General features: G+C 34.5%; 2 protein-coding genes and 1 long non-coding RNA gene across 3 annotated transcripts; 1 reads left to right on the top strand and 2 right to left on the bottom strand.

Moving 5' to 3' along the window:
• Positions 1-1,385: 1,385 nt before the first annotated feature.
• Positions 1,386-7,398, bottom strand: EMB2813 (DNA primase, large subunit family). Its single transcript, XM_012994384.2, has 19 exons — positions 7,105-7,398; positions 6,433-6,494; positions 6,236-6,339; positions 6,071-6,152; positions 5,911-5,970; positions 5,726-5,783; positions 5,611-5,630; positions 5,184-5,267; positions 5,039-5,103; positions 4,605-4,653; positions 4,237-4,284; positions 4,063-4,152; positions 3,911-3,970; positions 3,611-3,670; positions 3,233-3,307; positions 2,618-2,703; positions 1,990-2,083; positions 1,803-1,910; positions 1,386-1,665 (listed from the first exon to the last, which is right to left on the bottom strand). Exons 1-19 carry the CDS (start codon positions 7,244-7,246, stop codon positions 1,645-1,647), a joined length of 1,368 nt encoding a protein of 455 aa, XP_012849838.2. The 5' UTR covers positions 7,247-7,398; the 3' UTR covers positions 1,386-1,644.
• Positions 7,399-7,984: 586 nt separating this feature from the next.
• LOC105969614 (uncharacterized) lies at positions 7,985-9,703 on the top strand. Its single transcript, XR_001173834.2, has 3 exons — positions 7,985-8,396; positions 8,716-8,781; positions 8,949-9,703. It is a non-coding gene; the product is annotated as an uncharacterized LOC105969614 (long non-coding RNA).
• Positions 9,704-13,536: 3,833 nt separating this feature from the next.
• On the bottom strand, positions 13,537-19,276 carry LOC105969610 (uncharacterized). Its single transcript, XM_012994381.2, has 13 exons — positions 18,910-19,276; positions 18,305-18,378; positions 18,104-18,187; positions 17,165-17,240; positions 16,519-16,583; positions 15,846-15,947; positions 15,182-15,271; positions 14,996-15,070; positions 14,747-14,779; positions 14,562-14,642; positions 14,420-14,479; positions 14,204-14,332; positions 13,537-14,084 (listed from the first exon to the last, which is right to left on the bottom strand). The coding sequence occupies exons 1-13, from the start codon at positions 18,953-18,955 to the stop codon at positions 13,914-13,916; spliced, it is 1,086 nt and encodes a 361-aa protein (XP_012849835.1). The 5' UTR covers positions 18,956-19,276; the 3' UTR covers positions 13,537-13,913.
• Positions 19,277-20,877: the final 1,601 nt, after the last annotated feature.

Below are 20,877 nucleotides of genomic sequence, written 5' to 3' on the forward strand. Positions count from 1 at the left end.
AATTTGATAAAAATTGAAAAACAATTACAAATATGACATTAGGGTTTCTTAGGGTTGCCCTAGCGTTTCTTTCTTTTATATATAAGATATCTAGGAGATAAAAAATTGATGAAAATCGATAATAATATTTAAAATAATATTTAGGAGATAAAAATTTGATAAAAAATCAAAAAATAATATTTAGGAGATAAAAATCTGATAGAAATCGAAAATAAAATTTAATAATAGTTAGGAGATAAAAATTTGATAAAAATCGAAACTAATATTTCAAATAATGTTAATGAGATAAAAGTTGATAAAATACGAAAATAATAATTAGAATAATATTTAGGAGATAAAATATGATTAAAATCAAAATTATTATTTAAAATAATATTTAGGAGATAAAAATTTGATAAAAATCGAAAATAATATTTAGGAGACAATAATCTGATAAAAAACAAAATTATTATTTAGGAGATAAAAAACTAATAAAAACATGATAAAACTCGAAAAACATATTTAAAATATTATTTAGGAGATATAACTTTGATAAAATTCGAAAATAATATTTAGGAGATAAAAATCTGCTAAAAGTTGAAAATTATATTTAAATTATAGTTAGGAGATATAAAATTGATAAAATTAAAAAAATATCATTTATAATAATATTTAGGAGATAAAAATTTGATAAAAATAAAAAATAATATTTAGGAGACAAAAATCTGATAAAAATAAAATTTAATATTTAAAATAATATTTAGGGGATACAAATATGATAAAATTCGAAAATAATATTTAAAATAATATTAAGGAGATAAAAATTTGATAAAAATTGAAAAACAATTACAAATATGACATTAGGGTTTCTTAGGGTTGCCCTAGCGTTTCTTTCTTTTATATATAAGATTAATTAAATCAAAGGCAAATTGTGTTCAAAGTAAAATATTTCTGCGGTAAAGTGTAAATCAACTTATACAGTTCAACAGCCAAATTGCTATTTACTCCTTTAATTTATTAGTAATTAGTAATCAGCAGGGCATATTTCATTCATCTCTTTATGCATTTCTTTTTATTAGCACTCACTCGTTTTTAAATGGAATGAATTTCAACAGCTTAAGTTAAACCCCTATAAATTGTTAAAACTAGCAAATTTCTATTTATTGAGCGAAATATTAAATTATCAAACTAATAGTTTAGTACGCTTTTACCCGAGTCGGGACCAAAATAAAATTATTATTTAAACGAGGTTCTCCTGTAGCTCCTATTTTTTACTGTGTAGTATCCGATTGCTGCAGTTTGGAAGTCCATATTGAGACGATACGTTTTGGCTGTTAAATATTACATGAAACGGTGCGATTAGGTGTTGCCCTCGGAAACAAAATATTCGGCAACAAAAAAAAAAATGTCAAATTCTGGCAATAATACATTACTTGTAATACTCGTCGTCGTACACCAGGCTGATGGACATATGTGCATGATGACCATAGATCAACCGATGACTGGCCTGAGTTTATAAATAATTACAAGAAATCCTATCCTTTTTCTCAGACAAGTTTTGAGATAATGTAACTAGGGCAGACATGTAAATATTCGAGATTTGAACACTTGCACGTAATTTTGGTTAGCCAGCTGAAGCGATTCTTCTGATGCCAAATAAACTTCCTAAGTGCCCTTTGAATTATTCTGCAAATAAAAGAAAGACAACAAATAAAGTTAACGCACCATGTTAAATAACTGGATCCTGATGCATTCAAGCCAAGAGTTAATTAGTTCAAACATTCTATTAGTGTGTGTGTGTGTGTGTGTGTGTGTGTAATTACCCTTGATTCCAGCACTTTTTTGCTGTCAGTATAGTACTGATTTGGATGATTAATTCCTTCATCACAAGATGCGCCGTGAATAGCTTCGAATGTCAAGGTGCACGCCAACTGCATAACCACATTTCCAAATTAAGAGGGAATAAAGAAATGGAATCATAAGAGGAATATTCTGTTTATATGTAAAAACCTGATAATGTCTATTCCGGACTTTATCCATGACATCCTCGACTGCTCGATTGCCTACTCCCATTGTACTAAGCGCTGCTCTCAGATTATCCTCACTGCTCAAGCAATACTAAAGGTCATGTTCTTGTGTTACTGAGCTTACTCAGAGTGATTAGATGCACTCTGACAAGTAACTGTAGTTTTGAAAGGTCGTTTCATGTTAACATATCGAGATATATAATTACATCACATTTTTTTTATTTACTCTAAATCAAGATCCAAGAACATGGAAATATTGAAACTGCTAATCTTCTAGTGATGTAGAGGTAATAAATTTTGATGAATCTTGATCAGTGGTTTGCAAATCAGTGATCAGAAGATTAGAACCCGTGTACACTATACGAAGAAGGCAAGCCAAATAAAACAATCTGAATTTATTTCTTATACTTTATGCACGTGAAAAGGAAGACGGTGACTCTGTATCCATCTTTTTATCAAGCAGAAACGGAAAAAGCTTAATTGGTGCAAACTCAAAGACAGTTGACAAACATAATCTTTCCTGCATGGTTTTATTCAACGCTGAACTTAGAAGGGTTAGTTCTACTTTTAAATTAATTAAAGTGGAATGACACTATATTAAGAAGTTTGACCTGAAATGACGATAAGGACAGCCGTGATGGTCTCCTACACCTGGTGTTGATGTTATTATCTTTTGACATGAATAGGGTGTATAATCCTGCATACATGAATACATTCAGAATGCAGTTATTACTGCTCTCCCAAAGACAGGAAAACGAAGAGAAAAAAAAAACAAAAACATAGCATTTCAATAATATGATTTTTTTTATAAATTATGTTAGAACCGCGACACACCCCCACAGGCGCACTGAAGAAACAAAAGGTCATGGATATCACAAAATGTACCTATATACTGTTTTCTCGTTTCCTTTTTTATCTTATACATTGTATGCATGCAAAGTTTCCTGAAACCAGTGATAATTATGTGGGGAGAGAGAGAGAGAGATTAAAGCAAACATTATAATCTCTCTTCAACGTGTTTTTTCTTCCTCTCTTATACTATGTTTCCAGGTCACAACAGACACCTACAGTACTATGTTTTCGAATAAAACTTTAGTGTATAAAATTGTTAGAAAATCCTTAATCCGACAAAAGAAGTCTAACATAAAATAATTTATTGAATAAATGCTTCAAGAAGGGATTCCATAGAGAAACATGAATCATAAACAGTGGAAGAGATTAATTACCGTCCTCTTCCCTTCTTTTCCATAATTGTGTCGTATGCCGTATGCATATTCCTTATCGAATCTTTCAGCACCAACCTACAAAAGTAATTTCTCGAATCTTTCAGCACCAAATTAGCAGATTCTATAAGTTTGTTGATACCAAAATCTAAAATCAGTAACACCAGTAATAGTCGAATACAAAATACAAGCATATAACAAATCATTCAACCCCCTGCACGACAAATAGAAGACACATTTCCAAATTTGACAAGATACTGCAAACTCTTTCGAATGATCGCAGTTGATGTTTTCGGTTGCCAATACACAAATCCTAATCACATTCCTCATCTTTTACTACGGCCAGATAAATAAAATTAAAGATAATAGAACTTGGATCACCTTTCTCGAGAATTCTGCTTTCCAGAATGCAAGGGCATCATCCAGATTGAGTCCAACACCCTAATAATACATATTAACAGAATATCAGTGCTATGACAAAAAATCAAGAAACATCTTTTAACAGTTAAATTAGACACATTTGGAATCTTTTGTATGCTCCCACATTCAAAACCATAGATGTTTAAGATTATGTTATCAGTGTAAAAGAAAAATTCAATATATACAGTCCTATCAAATTTCAGTCCATGATAATTAAAGCATATATAACCGTAATGCACATTAAGTGTAGACGTAAATAACCTTGAGGAAGAGACCCAGTTGCATCCGGCCTCCATGCTTCAAGTGATGGTCCTCCTTAAGCTGCGCATTGAAGTATAGGGTATGGTAGAGGTTATAAACGACATTTAACCAGAAGAGAAACAAATTATTATTTCCACAGAACTACTCGTTACCTTCCCAAACAAATGGCGCATGCAGAGAGGGAATGATTTTTTGGCAACTTGATCGATGTCTTTCAATGATATCTCTCCATATTCTTTTGACTGCAATGGCACTTCATAAGTCAATCAACCAACTCTATATTCAACTACAGGTAAACGGATAATTAGGCTCGACTTTTAAATTACCTGGCTATAGTCAGGACCTAAATAGCTTACTGATAGGGCTTCAACAATCTAAGTACAACACAGAAAGTTAGATGCTAATGACAGTAATATTATTGTGTTTACAGTAATTTTACTGTCAACCACAGGAATATTACAATAGTAGACAATAATATTATTACGTTGACCGATCAACAAATCAAACAAAATAAAAAGGCAAAAAAAAAATTGATATGGTTGACGATAATATTATTGTGTTTACAGTTATAGTATTGTCACCGGTCAATATTATTATTTTTTCTTTTTTTGCTTTTTTATTTTGTTTGATTTGTTGACCGATCAACGTAATGAAAACTTCAATATGAAGAGATGAAGAATCATTTCTTGCTTACAGGAGTGAGGCGGTCCTTCTCTTGCTCTCTGATCATGGACGTCCATTTTCTGACAGCAAATAATGCAGGTTGTGACACTCTAGAAAATAAAATCTTAAGCTCTAGAAAGAAGCAAAATATGCATGTTGTGGCTTCAACTCTTCCCATGAAATTCTTCAAATGCAACAATATTTTTTTACCATGAAATTTAGCAACAGAGAAAAGTTGAATCGTGGAGTTTGGATGAACTAAGACCAATGAATTTAGAGCATTCGAAAAGACCCCACTGACTCACATATGGTAATTAGTATTTTATGCAAGTTATTTATCTTATGCGGCAAGTTATTTTCATTTTTACACAAACGCCTTTAGTTCATCGACAAATTGAAATAATCTGTTCTCATCTAAATAAGAAAAGAAAATGGAAGTAATGCAGATCAAGGATTAACAAGAACCTGTTTGTCAACACTAGTGCTTTTGAAAGATTGCTGCGATATTGTGTCACGAGGAGGGAATTAACCTGCAAAGAGAATCTGAATTTATTCATAAAATTATAGAAAAGAAGCTCGAGTCTGTATAGAAAGTGATCCAGCAGCATGCCTGGTTCATTGCAACGTACGCATACCCCTTCAGGATATATACTCGTCGAGTTGCTACTAGTTCCGGAACTTGTTCGAAAGGAACCTTCATTTTATAAACAGGGACATAAGTTACAACTAAGACGAGAATCAATTAGAGCCCAGTGTAATGATGCTGAGCCAGTTGAAAATCAAGGTTTAAAAGTTCTCTGCTGACCTACTTTAGATGAAAAAAAAAATACTAATTCATTCTAAAAACCGTTATCTGATAGTTTGAGAAGTTGACTTCTGAGTGCGTACAAATATTATTAATGTTTTACTGCCCGCTATCCTTTATTTTATACTAGAAATTTCCTTCCACTCAGGTGAGAAGCGTAAAGCCATTTTGCTTCTGCATGCTTGCGTACTGAACATGTAAGGATGGAGAGGGACACGGAGTTGGATCTTACCTTGTAGTATACGGTATCAGCTGTAATGAATCAGGGGAAAAAAAGTCACCAGAAATGAAGAAATAAGGAAAAACTCGACGTTGGTTAGATTTTATTTAGGAAGTAACAAACATACCACTGGATAGAGATTGACCGGTGGAGCGTACTACTTGGTTCAGTTTGTCTTTCACAGTCTGAAACAAAATCACCCGAAAGACTTACTTCATGGAAATAAGAGTATCTATTCTGATGTGTCAACGAGGAGCTTTTTTGCATATTGTCAAAAACGCAAATCACGTGTTGCATGATAACACCAGTTACCTCGTATTCCGCATTGTTTATAGCTTTATAAGGCAAGTCAAACTCTGCCAGTAATGCCCTCTACAGATAAAGCCAACACAACAGATCAGCCACCAAATAAAATTTCGTGGGCAATAGGACCAGCTGTGAAGTAGATCATTATATATAGCAAAAATCTGACCTGGGCTTCAGGAGTTTCGAGTTGAAAACGATAGCGAAACAGTGTAGTCTCCATCGAAAGAAACCATCTCCTTAATTCTTCCCTACCATAGTTAAGTTAAAACATAAGCAAAACAAAAATGCAAGAGGATAGAAGGAAGGAGGGTAAATACAAGATGAAACTAACTCTCTGCAGTAGACGAGGCGTAAAACAAAATGGGAAATGATGTCCTTGTTGATGACCTCAGCTGCTTCAGAATGCATCATGTTTACCTTCCATAAATCCTTTATCTGTATCGGAAACAGTTAAAAAAAAAAAAACTTTCAGCAGCTGTTATGTGAAAAAAGTCAGAAACAACAGAAATAGAAAAGTTTTAATATTACCAGATTTTCCATCTCGTTGGGTTTCTTGCCGCGGGATAGTCCATCTGAAATCCCTTTGAGAACTATAAACAAGAAGCAAAGTTATTATTGAACTCGTATTCGTTTCCCAAATTCTCAAACAATTGCTACGAAAATTGACAGCACTAATTACCACCACGTGACATAAACAATAAGAATTACATGCACCAAAATGTGAAGAAAATTGCAGTTACTTCAACGCGAACGCCCGAAATTCCCATCACAACTCCTCCCAAAACCAAAACGTCTAATGATTTACTAAGCTGTAGGCCCGAAAGTTCTGGAATTTTGTAAAGAATACCTTCAAAGTATACATGGGGAAACAAATTCAACAAATTGTCGGGACTATTTATGGAATCATATTCGAGAAAAAAGAAAACCCTAACACGGTGCTGCTTGGTATGGAGAAATCAGACGTGAGACAGTTTATATTTAAACCAATTTGTCATCAATTATAATTATTCAAGGTCAATTTAACGAGTCCAAACAATTGAAATTAAATATTTTATTAATAAATTTCAATCCTAAGAACTCAATCCAATCCCTAAACTGCCCAATTGAGCACACATACATGAATGCAGATACACACACACACACACACACACACACACACACACACACACACACACACACACACAGAGAAAATGAAGAAACCTCGAAGGCGATGAATAGCGTAAAGCTCAAAGTCTTCGAGTCGGACTTCAAGTACAGGCGCGGATCGGTAGAGCGGGAGGGTCGGAAAAGCGTCGCCTGCGGAGGAAAGCGACGATTTCCGGCGGGATCCGACGATTTCCATGTGCAGAATTAGTTACAGTTCAATAGCCGGATCTGAAAAATTCACCGGAACAAAAAGAACAGAGAAAAGCAGGAGCTAAGAGAATTCAGGGGTTTCGCCGTTTCAATAAGAAATGTAAAATGGCGGGAAATGGTTCCCTCCATTATTGGTCTGGTATGGGCTTCAAGTCAAAAGCCCATTTGAGAACTTCCACATTTTTTTTTGGGTAATTTCATATTTGAACAATACAATGTAAATACTACGGTAGGATCTCGATAAATTAATAATGTCGAAATAATATAGTGTCTCCTGGTCCCGACTCGGTAAAAATGTGCTCAATTATTAACTTAATCATTTAATAAATCGCTAAATTAATGGAATTTTCTGATCACAACTGAATTAATTTATAGAGGTTTAACTGTTGATATTACCATTCAAATTTCTCAACAAAAAAAAATAAAAAATAAAATCATATGTATTGAAATTTTCTTATATTTTGGAGATCAATTTTTAGGAAATAAATTGAGATTGTAATACTTATTTATATTTTGGGAGGGAAAAAAGAATTGTAACACTTAAATTATGTGTGAAGATGTCGGGAAAATGTATTTTAGAATAATATTTTCAAAACGTTTGTTTGTTTTTTAGACATTTGTTTTAGTCTAGCAGTAAAATAATGTTTGAAGGAGACAAAAACAAATATAATTATGGGAAAATTGGTTAGACATATATATATATAGATTAGATGAATATAGGTGTAGGTTTTTTGAAGCAAAGAAATTATTTATTTATTACTGAGTTCTTTGAGTTGGAATTTGAAGCAGAAACCCTAGAAATACAGTCCAACAATCAATCCCATTATCACAATTCACAGTGAATTCAAATTTAATCTCTCAATCTACTTTTCACCCCTCTTATTTTTTTCTCAATTCCCACCCCGGAATCATAATCAATCGGCTGAAATAAATGGATTCGTCGTCGAAATTACCCAACCGCAGTTCATCTGCTGGACCAATGATTCTCGTCGGCCTTCTGTTTTTCCTCACTGCAATTTCGCGCCAGGAAATGAGGGTTGAAGTGTGGATACACTGAATTCAACCATTATTTGTTCTCTGTGTTGAATTTGAATTCTGGTTTTAGCCATTTGGAGGATTTCGCGCCAGGAAATGAGGTTTTTTTTTTTTTTTTTTTTTTTTTTTAATGCTGTAAATTTGATGCTTTTAATTTGTTTGTTTAGGTAGGCGTACGTAAATACGGAAAGTATTAGTGGCAGAAGCTTTTTATTTCCATGGATAATTATGTAATTATTGTTCATTAATTAGTTGTTATGTCTAAGTAAGAATGTTTCTTACCTGGCCCATTCATGAGTTGTTGCTGATTTACATCACATGGATGTAAATTTTCATTTAATGCTTGGGCGGCGTGTTTTTGTTCTGAAATAACGGGGAATTAGCGCACTTCTAATCCGATTCCCACTTCTAATTGAACAGTGAATTAGCGCACTTCTAATGGGGTTCACATTGAATTCGAATTTAGCTATTTTGAGGATTTCGGAGGTAATAATTCAATTTTTTTTTTAATTGTGTAAATTTAATGCTTTTTGTTTGTTTTAGGTAGGTGAAAGTGCAGATAGGATTAAAGTAATAAGCTTTTATTTTCCATGGATTATGTGCACTTATTATTCATAAATCATCTCCTTTTTTTTCCTTTGCTCATTTGACAGTGTGAAAAGTAAGAATATTTTCTTCACTGGTGCAGAGATGAATTGTTGCTGATTTACATGGTGTTTGTGAAAACTGGGAAGTCTTCTCTTTTTGTGCATGTTCCGTGCTTTCTTTTTGTGATTCATGTTAATAATTACCTCATCCAAAAGCATAAAATTTAACAGAGGGTATAATTTTTTTATCTTGATGACTTAAACAACAATTGTGTAGTTGGTTTGGTTGCTTTTCAAAGTGCCTCTTGTCTACAAAAGTTAATTTTTTCCAACATAATTTGCAGGATTAGTGCATTAGCAGTGTTGAAACTGAGTTTCTCACGGGAAATTAAAAGGGGTATTATTGGAGCATTCCGTGGTAAACAATATATGATGAACGATGATGAGCTCTTGGTTTCCTTCTTCGTGAGTAAGACGTCATCCACATCTACCGATCGACGAGGTTTCCTCGAGTGTTCGTGAGCTCGAGAGGCCGACCCAGTAAGCCAGAGAGAGGTCCAGAGCAAACACGGCAAAAGAATTGGTCTTCCACTATAGAGCCAGAACAGTTTTATCTTGGTTAATTCATTCAGGGGTTGTTTCCCTGAATGAAGTAAATTAGTTTCCAACGCACAAAGTATAATAACCAAAAATGGACTCTTGTGCACATGTTGTAACAAGACGCTCTCAATCTCCGATTTTGCTGCACATGCTGGTTCAAATTCAAAATGGCCTTGCATGAGTCTTTTCATGGAATATGGAAAGTCATTAATCTTATGTCATCTTGAAGCCTGGTCAGCAGAATACAAGGAAAAAAAAATCCCCCGATGAATTTAGTCACGGTGATGATATATGTGGCAAATGTTGTCTAGTGGAAGGTGAATTGGTAATTGCCCAGCCGCATTTCATCAGGCATGCTTGTCTGAGCAGGTTTGTATTTGTTTACACCCATGATCTCGGTCGAGTCGCTTTCCTTTAATTGTTATTTTTGTATTACAGTTTCACATGGATAGTTGTCACAGGGGTTTCTTTACTCAAGAAATTTTCGTCCGTGCGGCCTGATTTGCCCACCAAATCAGTCAGCCTTCCTCACGATTCTCTTCGCACAAAACGCACAATCACAAGTCTTTTAAGCCAACGTAAACGAGAACAAGAGTATGCAGCGGAAAACAACACACAAGCACGTTTACGGGCAATGCCCAACCTTTATATTAATTTTCCACAAAGAATATAAAGGAGACTAAGGTGCACACACAAAATCCTCACTCAGAATGCCCACAATTGCAATCTGAACTCTCCTATACTCTCCTATACTAGTTGGGTCGGATTTGTGCACTCATAGCCAAATAAATACAAGGAAAATGTAGTTTTCACGCAAAACTACCTAAGGACACACGGCAGCACTATTACATGACACTTGGCCAACTATTACAAGTAATAAGGGGCAGTTTTTCCATGCTTTCCAGGCCTCAACCGCTCCGTAACTTCCCTCAAATCCGCCCCCAAGGCTGATTTTCGAAGCCCATCTTGATCGGGCTCGCGGGCGCGCGCCAAACGGCCCAAACAGCCCGACCGGTTGCTAGGCAGCTCATCTGCCTTGCCTTTTCCGCACTTTTGCTTGCCTTTACCGATTATTTGCTAGTTCTTTACCCTCACGGTCTTTGGCACGCCCGCACATCGGGCTGCCTTCATTGACTTGCCAATCCGTCGTGCCAACTTGCCTACACTTGTCAAGTCGTGGTCGATTTCCCTCGAACGTTCGTTTGCCCAAGTTATCGGCCGCATGCCGATCACTGCCCACGCTTGTCTGCATTTGCTGCCGAGCAACGCCCGTGCCAGCCACTAGTACTTTCGATCACCGTTCCCACTTGAACCAAGCCGATCCTTGCTTTTCTCGGACAAACACCCCGAATGCTTGCCCGACACTCGACCACTCATTGGCCGATTGTGTGGTTGTCTTGTGCCAACCCTTGCTTGGCACCCATTCTCGGTCATGACTCGGCCACACTCGAGTCATTACCGATATCACCGATTAAGGGGTAACAATAGTCCACATCTTCTTTCCATACTTGATTTCATTCTTGCTTTAGTACTTGTGAAAGCAGCTCGAAATACCTACCGTCTGTCTTACTATTCCTACACGTGGGTGATTTTGCTATTACAAGCGAGTTAGACGGGTTTAAATGAAGTGGTCTCTTATCTCATTTGTAGCTTAGGATCGGAGAAGAAAACTGCAATAAATTTCTATTAATTTCACTTCCTAATTTGGATGAGTCTTTTCCTGCTAAGCTAAACTAACTCATAAATGAGAAACTAGTTTCTTTGACGTTAACTATTTATTATTATTTTTTTAAAGTTAAATAAGGGGTTGTCTGTTTATAGAAGAACTATAGGGTTTTAAAAGAATATATGTGAAAGAGGGCTCGGAGTAGTTCCGGTAAATTTGTTCTAATCAGTGTAAGATCTGAAAGAATGGTTCTAACGTAGCTGCTGAAGTAAAACTTTCTTAAAAGGTTATGATACAAGATAAATATTTATTGTGATATATATATATATATATATATATATATATATATATATATATATATATATATATATATATATATATATATATATATATATATATATTACATGTGTGAAAACACTAACCCTTTACACAAGGGAACTAGGAGATATACATATCAATAATACAATATTTATCTATAATATATATATATATTAATAAAGATACGGCTAATTAATAGGGTTTAGTTTAACTATGATATGCTATATCGTGATAAGATTGAGTGGTTTAAAGCTCAGTTTATAGCATGCAGATATTGGTTAGTACACTACCGAAATGTTTTCGTAGGGCAACGGCAGTCAATATTATTAAAATGGTATTGCCCTACTACCACCGTACCGAAATATTATTAATAAATAAAATTTTATTTTAATAATTAATTTATTATATATAGAAAGTGAACATAGTATCCTAACTAACTACTATTAGTTAAAATTAATTGTACTCTTTAGGTATGTTAAAAATATTTTAAATTGCTTTCATTAATAATGATATAATTGAAGTTAAAAGTTTTTATGTTATAATTTTATTTACGAAGTATTGCATGTTAAGTAAATTAAGAACATATATTTAGAATATACTTATATCATAAATACTAGTTTTGAACATTTCAAACATGTAGATACCTTGAATTGCTTTGAAAAAATGATTTTCAATTTCGATTTAAATAGTAGATAACATAGATTGGTAGTTACCATTACCATACCCTACCGTACCGAAATTTTGGTATGCCGAAATCAGTATACCAAAGTTTTTGATAGGGTAATTGTAATGGATGTTATAATACCGAAAATTCGGTAATGGTAGTGATTCGAGGTGTTTGGTACGGTTGCCCTACCAAACTCACCCCTAGTTTTTGTAGTTTTTGGTACCGTAAGAGGTGAATGCGGCTTTTTCTATAGTAAAGGGGGTGCAACTATAGTTTACCCAAAATTCTATTGAGTCAAAAAACTCCATAAGATTGAGATGCCTTATAAATTCTTGTAAGGTTAGGGGTCATTTGATATAACCCACATGTCACTATATATGAGTACATGTATGTGACCACATGTGGCTATATGAGTATAGTCATATATATTGTAGTTTGTAGTTTATAGCAACAATGAGGAGTGATGAATCAAAACTATTTTTCATTGGTATGTGACAAAAAAAAGAAGGAAATTAGAAAATGTAATGTAATTCACATACATATAACTATATGCTATTATACGTGACTATAGTTATCTACAATTATTTGTAGTTATATATATAGACGATTGTAGCATGAATCCAACTTCACAATGTACTTCTCCGCATCTTATTCTCTGCATCTCATGAAGTTGTTTAATAGCAAAACCTGTGAAAAAAATACGAATTAAAGAAAACGAAGTGGAAAATGGAACATGTGAATTACATTGCAAGAAAAGCACAAACACCTATATACAGACCTCAAATCTCGCCTAAAAAATCCATGGTAAAAAAATGAGGCTTTTCTTTTCTTTTCTTTATTTTTTGCCAAAAAAGTAAAAAGCCAAAAAGAAAGAGAAAAATAAAATCTAACAGTTAATTAAAAAGCCTCAAACCGTACTCAGATCTCTCCATACGGTGATTCTCCTTGTACTCCTTCAGTATCTTAGACCAGTCGTGGTAACTAACCCCTAGAGAGAGAAAAACTAGACCATGAAAGCTAATTTTGAAAAAATCAACTAAAAACCTAGCACTAACATGTCCATCAACGGCAGGTTTGGCAGTGGCGGAATCATCTGGGTCGGAATCATCCATGGAAGATCGAGCCTTGACGAGCCACGTCTTGAGCGCGAGCTCTATCGCGGAAGCCAAGGCTCCAAATACAATTCCCGCCGATTTCGCCATTAGAGACGATTTTCTTGGGCACGAGGAATACAGTAGAAAGAGATTTGGCGAGAGAGAGGGAAAGATGAAGAGAGATAGAAAGAGAGATTTTACGAATAAGCACAATTGCAACATCCATTCTTCATTTTATATGCCATAATAAAAACGGAAAACAAATAATATCACACCGTCCACATTTATTTCAACCAACGAATGAACAAGTAAACAAAAACGGGGATAGTATTTCAACAAGGAAATAAATCAAAGTGACCGTCCAAATCTTCACGTCTGTCACACAAGTATACAACGAGACCATAAGTTGACAGAAAAACAGGTCTCTGTTATTCAATATTTTCTACTACTTTCTAATACTACCGAATATGGATAAAAATAAACAAAAAAATTGTCGCATAGCAAAATTACGGGAAATAGAGACAGACTCCTACAAAATTCGGGTAACGTTCCAATGTAGGAGGGGCATTCCTTTGGGTTCAAGGGCTAGCCCTAACTAAAATAGAAAGGTCTCTCCTATTAGTAATTACAAAAAAATTATATCCTAGAAATAGTTCCTCTGATCACAATCTACAGTATATATTGCTCTACTTGAAAGACTGCATTCTTGTAAGAAAAGATGCACTAAAGCCCGGGAATTTTCCCCCAAACAGACCAGCACTAGCGCTCTCGGGCTGCGTTTCTTCAGATGTTCCATTTGAACCCTGTGGTGTGCTTAGGCTCGAAATTCCCACATCATCGGATATTCCATTAAGCTCCTGTAAAAACACCACTCGAGAGGTTACAGAATAATTACCCAAAAAAATAAATAACAATAATAATAATTAATGATGACGACACACAAGCCAATGAGGTTATCAAAGAACATATCCATTACCTTAAGGCCTGAAGCAGAACCATTACTGTGTGAAGAATTGGGAGGCAAGAAAGGTTGTTTCTTCCGAGATCCGTTAGCAGTTGAGGGTGACGGTGGCTCTAGTGAAGTATTGGTAGGCAACGAGATAGCCTGTGCGTAAAATAAACAGAGTGAAATAAGAGGATTTGATTTCACTAGCATTTAGGTAACAGCATATTTATTAGGGAGTTATTTTACCCTTGCTGGAGATACACGTGGCAATTCAAGAGCAGGCCTCGACGAACTTGATGCACCCCCCTAGAGAGTCCATTGTAATAGTCAGGAAAAACATGATAAATAGTAATTACATTGACAAAGCATACCAAGTTTGTGTTCTTGCCTCAATTTGCTCCATACTTTTGCTATTCTCTAGGTTCCTGGCAAAGTTAACCAACTTTCCGACACCAAAGTTCATTTCATTCTACAAAAATAACAAACACAAAAAAGTGCCGATATTAGGAAACACAATTGCCGGTAAATACACTTAGCTTGGCTGTAGAATAACAGAGGTTACTCTAATAGTACCTGTCTTCCTTCTATCCTGCTAATTTTAGTTTCCTATGACATTAACAAAGTTGAAGGATTAGTTTCTGATCCATAATCGAGTAAAATTCATCTCAAAGATAACAAGGAGAGATTGAAGGAGAGAGAGAGAGAGAGAGAGAGAGAGAGAGAGAGAGAGAGAGAGAGAGAGAGAGAGAGAGAGAGAGAGAGAGAGAGAGAGAGAGAGAGAGAGAGAGAGAGAGAGAGAGAGAGAGAGAGAGAGATAATCACCAGAGACCGTACGACATGGTGGACAGATTCTACATCTGAACCTATCACTTTTACGTCACCTCGTAGCTCAGTTACCTACGAAAATGCTCAACCAGTAATCAACCATTAATTATTTGACAGGACTCAAGGAAAAACAAGTAGCCAAACAAACAGTAATCAACCATTAATTATTTAATTCAGCCTCACCTCCACTTTTGTTGCAGCAGTATTATCAGCACACTCATCAATTTTACAATCTACACGGTCAATTCTCGAGGATAGATGCTTCCTAGTGGCCTGGAAATGTTAAAGAAGAAGTTAACAAAGGCAAGAGTTGATAGTAGGTCACTGGAAACAGCATTCTGCACATGCATCCCATTGCTTACAATTTTGTTTTTCTCTACACCTCTTTCTTTAAGTAGAGCAAAACAATGTAAACGATTGACTGATGAATGTCATTTGAGGGGTGAACAAAATTAGACACACACAAGGATCATATGCAACAAATTATTAGGTGTAAACAGACATATTCACACATATCATGTAAGCATGTGCATTCCCAATTAGACAGTGGCTGAGAAACTAAAACAAGAGAGGCTAAAATTTAGAAATGATTAACATCAAGCTTGCAAAAAATCAGTCCTAACCAATGCGAAAACGCCACATAAACATGAAGTATCATATTGACCGAATAGTAAATACCAAAGAAGCATAGTAATAATTAATAATAATTCAGTAATATACTTAATCAACAATAGCTTCAAATCACGGGGAGAAATTTGTTTCAGGGAACAACACAAGCTCTCGTTGTAATTAGTAAATCCCAGGAATGCATCAGAATCATTAGCTGAAGTGAGAATTGAAGATTTACCGAAACTGAGGAGTAAACATTCTCAAGCTGTTTACCCACAGAAGAACATGCATCATTTAAGCCACGCCTTGTTGCAAACATCATATCAGAAAGTCTCCAGCCCTGCAAATGGATAAATACTTATAAATTGTATCAAACATAAAAGAGATGTTTTTTTTTATTTAAAAGTTAAACCCCAGACCTCAACTCTAATAGTAGAGACTAGATACCAACTCTCCTAACGAGAGTTGGTAAACATACAAGAGATTCGGGGTCAGTAAGTTATCTTCACTGGGTAAATTATCTTCAAGTTTGCAAAAAGTTATTTGTTTACAGAACAGCACAAACATGAACACAAAGACAATAAAAGTGGTCGAAATTAGGTTTGTCTTAGAACTTCAAATTATCATCAAGCCCAGCATCGGGAATGAGGAATCTCCCCTATCATTGGGGTCCAACACTGACTCTACAGCACCTAAAACCAATAGATGTTCTATAATGACCTCACATAATAGTTAATAAGGAAGTACGCAAACAACAACTCTGAAATAAAGAGAAGTTGTATGCCAGTAAAAAAATAAAATATAAGAACAAGAGAAGTGACATTAGGTGCAATTCATGAAAACGTTACGGTTAAAACAAATTATTACGTGTTCAGTGCTTCACTAAATTACAAGAAGAACAATGACATTACCTTCCACCAAATGTAACCATATCCAACAACTACGACAATAACAATTACACCATATTTGCCAGATGCTGTAAAAAGTAGGACAAGATGTTAGTACCACATAGATTATTACCCAAAAACAAATAAGGGCAAGCAAAACACACCTAGATGCATACTTGGCACTTTAAACAAGGCCACTTGTTTTCTTAATTAAAGAACATCCATCATTACCGATACATTGCTAATAAATTTCATGTTTCAACCAAACCCAGTAATTTACACAGAATTAAGCTAGTCCAAAAACAGAAAAAGAAAATAAAGAAGAAAAAACATTGGGACTTTCATGAAAATAAGCACCAACATTCAAATGTCGAGGGAATCAATGACCCCTCATGCACAATAGTGCCTGTAGGATTTTGATGCATGTATTCAACTGATGGATCAAGAGAAAGAGAAAACAAAAGGCTCTGTCACATGACATAATTAGAGAGGAAGTGGAGAAATTTAAAGGTCACAATAAAATATGAAGCACTCAAAATATGTAGTATATGGATTTCACATGGCATGTAGTTCCAAAAGGAACACAGAGTCACAAACATTGAAGTTCTTCAGAAAAATCTAACGATAAATCACTAGCAATGATATTTGTTCTTAAATTTGATAGAGCAACCTGATCTGGATCCAGTTACAATTGTAACCGATCTGTTTGATGCTAGGAGTTGCAGCTCCTCACGCAGACTGTTAACCTGTAAGATCTCAAACATTCATCAGTTTCTTCAATAGCAGCATCGATGTTTTTTTGAAAGAGCATTGATGCTGGGTAACCAAAAACTCTAGGAAGTCAAAAACCATAAAAATGTAAGCACGACATGTGGTCAAGGATCTATACAACTCACACAAGTATGCACCAAGATAAGATAGCACCGAAACGCTCGGAGAGCATTTGTTATGAATTACAGAACATCTTTCTTTCTCTACCGCCAACATAAAAATAAAAACATATTGCAGAATCAATTGTTCTTAGACATAACACAATTCCGAAGTAAACGTTAATTTGACTTACTGTTAGACTAAAAAGAGCTAGATAATTCTTTTGCCAATGCTACAGACTCTCTTATCCACCTAAATTTCAAATAAGCACTTTTTTTCCCGCCAAAGTTTTTAAGTTTGCAATCGTTTTTCAGTAGTTTGACTTAATCCTACTTGGAAACCTATAAATAAATCATATTACACATATTATACTTGAAAAATCTACTTTCAATAAGACCTTTGTAACATAGGCAGAGAACATTGTACAAAACATAAGTCGTGTTTTCAGAGTGAGTATGACTCTTAACAACAAAAACAGGTAAAACAAACATGAATATGTATCTGTATTCTATGATTATCTAATACCTAACTGAGGAGCATAAATTCATTAAATATATCAATCCTATACATAAACTACCTTGTAGAAAAACTCATGTAGTGTAGAAGGCGTTTTAAAAAGGATACTCGAGTACGAGATAAAATAACAGAAAAGATAAACGGCAAGTCTAGGCAAAGCGGAAGGACGAGAATCTAAGACAATAAGGAATCCGTCGAACTATAGAGGGCATTAATTCAAAACCTGTTGCATCAAAGAATCATTTCTTGGTTTTGAACTCGATGCAGTCGAACTCGAGTCATCATTTTTAAGTTGCTTGAAAACATGCTGCAGGTTAATAAAAAGATGACGAAAATAAGACATTGCTTATCAAACATTTCAGAAAAAAGCTTCAGTAGGTTGGTGACATAATAAACTACAGATTCAGCACATGGCCAAAATTACCTTATATGTAAAAGAGAAAACATCAGAAACACTAGGTACTCCGCCTTCTTTAGCAAGAACCGACCCCAAAAGGCCTGCATGTACGTATTCGATTTGCTCAGTAAAATATCATTTGAAAAACTAAATATACACCATTGTATACCGTCACCATTTACAGAGATATAACACAACAAGATTATGTATAGTTCTACAAACAATAAAGAGTGTCTAACAGGTTAAAACTAGCTCTTAATTTTCTTTTTATGTTTTGCCTTATTACTTAGCTCCTCCTCCTCCACCCAGTGATTTCAAGCAATAACGAAATAAACACCGCCTACCAACCAAAACATTAAAAGGGGTATTTTTCTGTTCATCTAATTGTCTACTCTATTGGAAGTCAACAAAATATCATACCACACAAAATTGATATCCTTTGGTACACAGCCAAACAAGGGTTTGTTGTAATAAACCCTAAAATTCGTCGGAGCACTACCAACTAGTCGAAACTCCAACATAATATAATAAGAACAAAAAACAGTAGCAAAAAAAAAAAAAACCCGCAAAAAAAGCAAAAACAAACATAAAATCTAATAAATCAATCACTGCAAAAGTCAGAAATCACTGACCTGCACCAACGATTAGCGTGAGCTTTCCGAGAGGAAGCGCCATCATACTGGGTATATACAATAGGTAAATTCCAATGGAAGCTTAACAGGCGAAATCAAACATTGAATTCGTTTTGTCCGCAGAGAAAAGGATATCAGAAACCAGAAGCGAAGAAAATCGAATGTTTCTGAGTTGTGGAATAAGGCGATTTCGAATTTTAGGTTTTCTGCAAAATTTCGACTGCCAGTTGAGGAAAGGGGGGAATCTGAAATCGGAGGAGACTGATAATTTAGCGAAACCCTATTTGAGGATTGGAGATGACGAAAACTGGAGTGGCGTTAGACAAGTAGAATACATGCTTTGATCTCTGACTACGAGATTGTTTGTGGATTTACGGATTTGCCCTTGTAGGCTTATTGCCCAAGTTAGTATAAAGTAGGACTGTGAAATGTGAATGAGTTTAATCGGGTTCGACAAAATCTCGAACTCGTGCTCGAATTCGAATTTTTTCTTACTTTTTTTCGAGCTTAGAGCTGGGTTGCGAGCTTTTTTTTTTTTTTTTTATTATAAATATAATTAAATATATAATTCATATAAAATATAATATCAATTTCATATAAAAATGTTATAGTTTTTCTTTTTTGTAATTTTTTTTTGGTAAATCAATAATTTGTAATAATAATAATAACATACTAACAACAACAACAACAACAATAATAATAATAATAATAATAATAATAATAATAATAATAATAATAATAATAATAATAATAATAATAATAATAATAATAATATACTAACATTAATAAAAATAAAAAAAAAATGAGCTGAGACTCGAGCTTGACAAACTCAAATTGAGCTCCAGTTCCAGCTCAAAATATAAACTCAGTGAGCTCAAGCTCGCCCAAGCATTCAAGCTAAGCTCGTTTACATCTCTAGCAAGAGCTGAATGAATGAACTTAAATGATAAATGTGGAACACAATATGTAACTGATAAATGTTACAATATGTAATTTATGGAAGCCATGATGTTTGGCTTTTGATTACATTTTATAATTCATATTTGTGGCTCTCTCCACTATAAAAGAGTTAACACACCAAAAATAAAAATATGGGAGAATTTGACAAAACACCAGCTTTACACAAAGGTGATTACATTAGGCCCAATTTTATTTTTCATTTTTAAGATAAATCCAAAACAACTTTTATTAATTAAAAACTCTTAATTATCATTATTATGCCCCTAACTAATTAATACACGTATTTTAATATATGTTATTAGAAGATACATAATATCTTCTACATAAATATTTTAAATAGCACTTTCTCAACTAATTCCATCATTAAGGCTTATTGATTACACATTCCGTTTATGTAGAATCGGAATTGTAACTCACAGAAATAATAATTTATTTGAGTCATTAGATAAGCGGCGGTGGTGCAGATTCACATGGTGGTTTTCGGCTCACATGAGACTTTATATGTGAGGTTTTGTATTGATTTACGTTGGCCAGTAATTTGTATGTGTTTGTACACGTTTTATTGATGTATATAAGATTTGTATGTGTCTGGTGCACTGCACTGTACACGTTTTGTTGATGCTTAAACAAATGTAAGAGTGGTTTTTGCACGTAAAGTGGTTTTCGCGCGCAAAGTGGTTTCTGCCTTTCCTTTATTAAATCCATGAATTTTGACCTTCCCATTTTATTAAATCCAGTATTGTGCAAAGTGATTTTTGCCATTTCCACTGTAATACACGTCAATTTTTTACCGGAAAAGCTTATGTGACGTTGAACCAATATATTTATGTTGTTTGCCCTAAAGAGAAGGAGTTTTTGTCCGAAAATAATAGTAGATTTTCTTGCAGTAAACGTGAAACCATTGCTGCAGTTTTGGAGAGCAAGAGAAAAAAGATGAAATGAATTTTCGAAATACTGGGAAAGTTGGGGGCAAGATTTGTGGAGAGATGGAGAAAGATTAGATGTGAT

This window comes from Erythranthe guttata, chromosome 11, assembly GCF_056151865.1.
Source record: "Erythranthe guttata isolate IM_541 chromosome 11, IM_541, whole genome shotgun sequence".
Taxonomy (NCBI): Eukaryota; Viridiplantae; Streptophyta; class Magnoliopsida; order Lamiales; family Phrymaceae; genus Erythranthe; species Erythranthe guttata.